At 48.1% G+C, this 7,592-nt stretch overlaps 1 protein-coding gene across 1 annotated transcript in view; it reads left to right on the top strand.

The window, feature by feature from the left end:
- Positions 1–395: 395 nt before the first annotated feature.
- MTHFD1L (methylenetetrahydrofolate dehydrogenase (NADP+ dependent) 1 like) overlaps positions 396–7,592 on the top strand; it is a 641,585-nt gene continuing 634,388 nt past the window's right edge. Inside the window, exons 1-4 of the mRNA XM_049765366.1 lie at positions 396–480; positions 3,019–3,069; positions 3,164–3,217; positions 6,611–6,735. Coding sequence (XP_049621323.1) covers positions 3,037–3,069; positions 3,164–3,217; positions 6,611–6,735 — 212 coding nt within the window. The 5' untranslated portion in view covers positions 396–480; positions 3,019–3,036. The remainder of the gene's footprint in view (positions 481–3,018; positions 3,070–3,163; positions 3,218–6,610; positions 6,736–7,592) is intronic.

Below are 7,592 nucleotides of genomic sequence, written 5' to 3'. Positions count from 1 at the left end.
CACAGGCAAGGCAAGGCAAGGCAAGCGCCCTACTGGCTGTGCTATTGCTTTGGCTCCTGTGAAAACTGAGGGTCCCATTATTCATAGTTTCTGTGTGAGAATCTTCTTTCCCTACCACATCCCTGGATTCCCTTGGAGCACTTGTTTTATCTAATTGGTTTAATTTCCCAGTTGCAGCAGAGGGAGGCGGGGGGGGGGGGGGGGGGGGAGGAGACGGGGGAGGGGGGAGAGATTGTGTGTGTGTATGTGTGGCACTTGTTTTATCTAGTTGGTTTACGTGTGTGTGTGTGTGTGTGTGTGTGTGTGTGTGTGTGTGTGTGTGTGTTTGTGTCATCATCCATCAAGAAGAAAAGGGCCCTAAATAAGTGTTCCTGGTGCCTTTTCTCTCTGTGCAGGGAAGTCATCAAGAACTCCAAAGAAGTTCTGAGTTTACTGCAAGAGAAGAATCCCGCCTTCAAGCCAGTTCTTGCTATTATTCAGGTGAGCAGAGAAGTGGCTTGGATCCAGCCTTGGAGGGGAACGTCTTCAGGAGCGGAAGCCTTGTGCCTGAAGACAGCAGCAATGTCAAAGCCCAGGGGAGCTGCCAGAGAGCAGAGGCCACTGGCCACGGCCCCTGGGTCTGCTGAGTTTGCGTCTTCAGGGTCCCAAATTGAGGCCCTCTGAATGTGCAAGGCTTTAGCAAGTCTCCCTCCCTCCCTCCCTTCCTACCTCCCTTTCTCCCACCCTCTTCCTTCCTAATTTTGGACCACACCCGAGGATGCCGAGGTTACTGAGGATACCGGGTTACTCCTGGTTCTGCACTGAAGAATTACTCCTGGCAGTGCTCAGTGCACCATATAGGATGCTGGGATCAAGAGATTGTCCAGGTGCGATGCAAACACCCTACCCTACTATCTCTCTAGCCCTTAGGAAGTTTTTCTCAGGTTTGGATGTGGAGATCTTTGTGTTCAGGAGATATAGAATCCTGCATAGCACAGAGGTCCTGGTTCCTGTTTGCTTATCAAACATGAGTGAGGCTCAGAGAAAGTGCTGCAGGTCAGATGCTGCTTGCCTTCCATGTGGCGACTGGTTTAATCCTGGAAACCCATAAGGTTTTTGCCAGGTGTTGAGCGCTGAACATAGGGTCAGCCCTGAACACCACTGGGTGTGGTGAAAAGCCAAGAACAGCTTGTTGGAGATTAAAGTGGCGCTAGGTGTATTGACAGGCAGGCTCTGAGTGGGCGCTAGGGTGGGGGTTGGGGCGCCATTCTCTAAGGCCTGTAGTGTGAAGGCTGAAAGCAGTGCAGGGCAGCAGGCCGTGGAAGTTCATGTGAATCTCTTGGCTGCTGTCCCATGTTCTCAACAGTGATTGGCACGGCCTGCTGCCCTGGTTGGTATGGTCAGTGCTACAGGTGCAGGGAGAGAAGGCAATGAAGCCAGCCTGTAAGTGACACTGGGGCTTCGTGCCACCCCGGGGGCCTGAGCCTGTCCGTGCTGGCTGGCATGAAATAGCAATACTGGTTCTGTCAACCAGGGGTGCAGGATGCAGGAGCCCAGCGCAGGTGGCAGGTCTCTGAGCTCTGCTCTGCACTCTGATCCAGAGCAGCCAGTAGGCATTCCTGGGATGTGGGATACACTAGGGCTGAGTACCCTAACCCTGATTTAGGGTCCTCACTTAGAGACTGTGCTGGCTTCCTTGTGGCCAGTTCTGAAGGAGCCTGAGAAGGGACACATGGAGACTAAACCCCTTTTTTTTTTTTTTTTTGGTTTTTGGGCCACACCCGATAACGCTCAGGGGTTACTCCTGGCTATGTGCTCAGAAGTTGCTCCTGGCTTGGGGGACCATATGGGACACCGGGGGATCGAACCGTGGTCCGTCCAACGCAGGCAAGGCAGGCACCTTACCTTTAGCGCCACCGCCCGGCCCGACTAAACCCCTTTTATTGATGGATTTACTCACAGGAGAAAAGTGTTCTAGGCAGTGCTCCCAGAGATTCTTCTTCTTTTTTTTTAAACTTTATTTATTGATTAATTGATTGGTTGTTGGGCTACACCCAGCAGCACTCAGGCTGGCTCTGCACTCAGAAATCACTTCTGGCAGGCTGGGGGACAATATGTCGGGAATCGACCCACGTCCCTCCCAAGTCAGGTTTGCAAGGCAAACACTCTACTGCTGTGCTATCTCCAGCACACCTAGAGATTCTTGACAAGCCAGACTGGTAGATGGAGGCTGCTTCTGTGAGGCCTGTGGGTTAAGGGGAATATGGTGGGAGTTGGAGTGGGGAATCCATATAATGCTAGAGATCAGTTTTGTTTTGGTTTTGGACCATATCCCGTGATGCTCAGGCCTTACTCCTGACTGCATTCAGGAATTATTCCTGGCAGTGCTTGGTGGACCATGTGGAAGCCAGAGATAGAACGTAGGTCAGCCTTGTGCAAGGAAAATGCTCTCCCCAAGCTACAGCCCCTGAGAATCAAATTCAAGGCTTTGTGCATACCAGGCAAGGGGTCCAGCTGTGTGAAAACTCTCTCCTGTCCCTTATGCCCTTTAATTTTGTGTTCTGAATTTGGCCTGATGGTTCTCAGGGCTCACTCCTAGTTCTGTACTCAGGGGTCATTCCCAACATGCTTGGGAGAGATTGTATGCAGTGCTGAGGATCAGACTGGGGTTAGTCATGTGCAGGGCAAGTGCCTTTTAATGTCTATGACTATTTTTGTTTGGGAACCACACCAGCTGTGTTCAGGGTTCACTCCTAGCTCTGCACTCAGGGCTCACTCCTAGTGATGTTCAAGGGACCTTATATGGTGCTGGGGAACCATCAAACCCAGGTCAGGTGAGCCATATGCAAAGCAAGTGCCTTCATCTACCCCTCTCTTTCTGTCTCTTTTTCTCTCTCTCTCCTCTCTCTCCATCTTGTTCTTTATGACTCTTCCTCATTTTCCTTCTCATCTTTGTCATTAGATCATGAATCATCACAAACATGCTCTCTGTGTATATTTTTTGTTCTCACCCTCTCTTTTTTACTCTTGTCCCCTAAGGCAGGTGATGAGAACTTAATGCAGGAAATCAACCAGAAATTGGCTGAGGAGGTGAGGATATTTATTTCTGGTTTGTTTGTTTTGAAGTGATTGTCTTTTGGGGCTGTCATGGGGTGATGAAAATAATCTGATGCTGTTGTTTCAGGCTGGCCTCAACATCATTCACATTTGCCTTCCCTCGGCTAGCAGCAAAGATGAGGTAATTAGGGGTGTGTGTGTTCTTGCCTTCCTTTATGACCTCATTAGAGCTTATAGAGTTATTTGATCGTCCTCACTGTGCTGAGAACAAAAACCGTTTGCCTCTGTAGGTTGAGCTTGGAGAGGGAGAAGGTTGCTTTCCCCTTGAGCGAAGCTCAGCCAGGTCTCTCTGTCCTGCTATGCGCTTGCAGGACACATGTGCATGGCCGATGGCTTTGGCTGCATTTCTTGAGTAGCAGCAGCCACACTGCTTGCTAGGGACACAGGAACTACCCACGCTTGCAGGCCGCCTTCTGGCTCTGCTCTCAGCAGACAGGTGCTTGGACCTGGGCCTGCATTCTCAGCAATGTTCCCATTAAATAAAGGAACAGGACAAGAGGATCTTCAGGGTTCTTGTGTGTAACGTGCTGGGAATTCTCTGGAACAGCTCAAAGAAAAACACCACCACTCACAGCCTGCTTTACCACTGGAGACTTTGAGGTTTCGACAAGCAAGGGTTAATTAGGGCTTCGTCAGGTTCATGGGGTCTTCTTAGCCTGGGAGATGTGTGTGTACCCCATCAGGAGTCTGGGTGGGTGGGATAGGTCCAGGGACAGGACCTTGGCTTTAGATTTTTATTTTATTTTATTTTATTTTATTTTATTTTATTTTATATTATGGCTTTTGGGTCATACCCAGCCAAAAAAAGGCTCTGCACTCAGGAATTACTCCTGGTTTTTGCTTGGGGGACCATATGGGATGCCAGGGATTGAACTCGAGTCAGATTCATAACAAGTAAAGCATTCTGCTCTGTGGATGTTCACCCTGACCCACTCATTTTGACTTTTGTTACTGCTGTGAGTGGAGACTCGCTTTGGTTGTGGGATGTGAGCACATTGGTTGTGGTGTGCTGGCGACCACATGCTTTGCTCTGTCTGGAATCCCGAACAGTAAGCCCTAGGGATGGAAGCGGCTCTGTTACTGCCAGACAGGCTCATCCCTGCGCTACTACTGGGCCTTTCTTTAGATGGTTTTGCCATTGGTATTGGTCATTCTGCTTTGGGGGAATGGGGGATGGGGATGGGGGTCCTTAGTGGTGTTCAGGGCCCACCAGGGCTTTTCCTGGCAGTGTTCAGAGAACAAGACAGTCCCAGGGTCAAACACTGCGTCTTTTATTTTTTCACTTTAATTAATAAATTTAATGTTAAAGATGTTTCTTTGAAAAACTAATATGAAAGTAATTTTGTGCTAAAATACAGTAACCATTTTTTAGAGTTAAGATGTATACATTTCAGTAGAGGGAGAAATGGACAGAGTAGGAAGAGGGGTATAAGTGAAGGTAAAGGTCTTACAAGGGCATAAAAGGGCAAGTCACATAAAATCATTTTTCTCAGAAAATTTCAGTGAGATTATCGACTGAGACTAAGAATGGGATAAAACACTGGGTCTTTTGATGCAGGCCCTTTAATTGTTTGTTTAGGTTTTGGGGCCACACTCAGTGGTGCTCAGGGCTTACTCCTGTCTCTGCACTCTGGAATCAGTCCTGGAAGTCAGTGTTCAGGGAACCAAATGGGATGTCGGGGATTAAACCCCATTAGCTTCTTGCAAAGCAAATACCCTACCTCTTGTGCTATCTCTCTGGCCCCCTTGTTTATTTGTTTGTCTTTGGCTTTTGGGGGGTTGTTTAGGTCACACTTGGCAGTGCTCAGGGATTACTCTGGCTCTGCGCTCAGAAGTCGCTCCTGGTAGGATCAGGAGACCATATGGAATGCTGGGAATCGAACCAGAGTTCTTCCGGGATTGGACACGTGCAAGACAAATGCCCTACCTTTGTGCTATCACTCTAGCCCTTGTCTTTGGCTTTTTATGCCCTTTGAGCTCTCTCTCCAGCCCTGATATTGAGAACTCTCTATTTTCCTATTATTTTTTTTTTCTTTTAATGGGGTCATTTTGGGTTTGTAGAGTGATAGTACAGCAGGGAGGACGCTTGCCTTACCATATGGTTTCCTGAGCACCAGGAGTGATTCCTGAGTGCAAAGCTGGAGTAACTCCTGAGCACTGATGTGTGTGCACATCCTCCCAAATTAATAAATAACTAAATAAATAAAGGGCCATTTTCCTGTTTCTTTCTTTCTTGCCTTTTTTAAATTTCTGGTAAATGTGAATTTTTTGAGTAAGAATATTTACTTATTCATAAGATTCTGTCATTGTGGTTTCTGCCACATCCTCGCTATTGTCCTTGGTGAGAGACAGTGTTGCTTAAGATCAGCCCTGTGCTCAGCTGGTCTTTGCGGCCTGTTTCTTGGCTCAGCATCCAGGGTTGGGGATGGTGGGGACCTGGTATATAGAAATCTGGACAAGGAGAGACACTCACCCCAGCCTGAACAAACCTTCTGTCCCATCCGTCAGCGGGGCCAGGCAGTTGGCTCCCCACAAGGCAGAGAGCACCTGTCTGGAGGAGGGTCATGTCTGAATTATGTTGTTAGGTCCCCTGAGGATGGCGGATCCTTGCCAGATGCATGGTGGTACCTTCCTTCCCCACCTTCCCCCCCACCCCCAAAGCCCAGGTCAAGGGCCACAGGTTCTGGACAGTAGAAGACAAAGGAAAAGGACCCAGGATGGAAGAACAGCTTCTCCTCAGTCTCTTTCTGGATTTTTCTGATGGTCCCAGTTCTGCTTCTTTCACTGAGCCCTGTTCAGAGATGACCATGGTTAGGATCGAAGCTGGGCTGGGCTGGGACTCAGTGTTGGCTTCACTTTCTAGCACTATGAGGTTTCCTGAACCCCACCAGGAGCGACACCATTGGTGTGACCCTGTAACAAACTAGAAGGTTTATTAACTAAGGAACCTGGATATTGGCTCAGTAATTTCTGCTGCTTTTGTCATATAATAAGATATACAAATGTTGTCTCTGTCAGGTCCTGACAGATAGGATTGCCCTATGTAGAATTTGCATTTCTTTGGGTGGTTTTGTCACTGGTTTGAATAGCTCTTGGCTTTTCTTTTTATGTTTTTTTTTGGGGGGGGCGGGGGGTTGTCTCAACAATGCTCATCAATTCCTCCTAGCTCTGCATTCAGGAATCACTCCTAGCAGTGTTCAGGGGACCATAAGGGATGCCAAGGATCAAACCTGGGCCAGCCATTTTTAAGACAAATGCCCTACCTGCTCCAACCCTGTCCAAACAGATATTTTTTTAGCAATTCTGAGGGAGGGGAGGAAGAGGGAGAGAAAGAGAAAGTAATGAGAGAGAGACAGACAGAGAGAGTCTCTCTCCAAACACCAAGGGAACCCTAGTACACATTTCAGTGAGGACATAGGAAAGGTTGCAAGTCCACAGTTCACAGCCAAGATGGTGGTGGGTGCCATGTGCCTGGACTGGCAGCACACACATGCTTAGTTTCTCCCTTCTTCAGATTATAGATGAGATCCTGAAGATCAATGATGACCCCCGAGTGCATGGTCTGGCCTTGCAGGTCCCTGAGGATTCCTTCAACAGCAAAGTTCTCAATGCCTTGAACCCAGAAAAGGATGTGGATGGGTGAGTGAATGCAAAGAAAACAAGAACTTTGTTTGGTTTTGTTTTGTTTTGGGCTACACCCTTTAGGGCTCAGGGATTACATCTGGCTCTGCACTCAGAAATTATTCCTGCAAACTGGGAGGACCATAGGGGATGCCAGAGATCAAACCAAGTCAGCCACATTCAAGGCAAATATCCTACCACCTGTGCTATCACTCTGGCCATGAAAACAAGAATTTTTATTACTTTATGTAGTTTCCTACTTTGGTTCTTTTTTTTTAAGTTCAGTTATTTCAATTAAGAGAAGCCTCAAGAGGAACTATTTCAGGTGTTTAATGGCTTTTGCAAGTCTTTGTTTGAAAGTGACCTGTTTGGTTTGGTTTATTGGGCTCCACCCAGCAGCACCAGGGGCTATTCCTGGCTCTTTGCTCAGGTGGTCTTCCGTGAACTTTGGTTGGTGCCTGGGCACAAACCAGGGCTGATCACACAAAGCAGGAACCTTCCACCTGACCTCCTGGACTGCCTGGATCTCTTGCCTGAGAATGGATGGTTCATGGGAACACACCTGCCCTGTAGCTGAGCTGTTGTGCCCTTAGAAACCATCTCTCTGCAGTTTCTCCTTCCCTCATTTTGTTCCCTTGGGATGTCCCGTTGAGTCACACCCTCTGCTCCTCTCAAAAGGGCTTTTCCTTGCTCTTTTCCCACTCAGATAGTAAAATAGCCCCAAGTCCTGGCTTCCCAGCAGGACCACACTCTGCCTTGGCTCCAGCCATTGAGAAACATCAGACATATTTATTTATGACACAAGGAGGTTCCTTTTGACATTTCAGGGAAAACTAGAAATGTCAGGCACTCTGGCTTTGTGTTTGGACTCGGGA

This window comes from Suncus etruscus, chromosome 18, assembly GCF_024139225.1.
Source record: "Suncus etruscus isolate mSunEtr1 chromosome 18, mSunEtr1.pri.cur, whole genome shotgun sequence".
Classification (NCBI taxonomy): Eukaryota; Metazoa; Chordata; class Mammalia; order Eulipotyphla; family Soricidae; genus Suncus; species Suncus etruscus.
The sequence above is the reverse complement of the archived record's forward strand: the minus strand, read 5'-3'. Positions and strand labels throughout refer to the sequence as shown.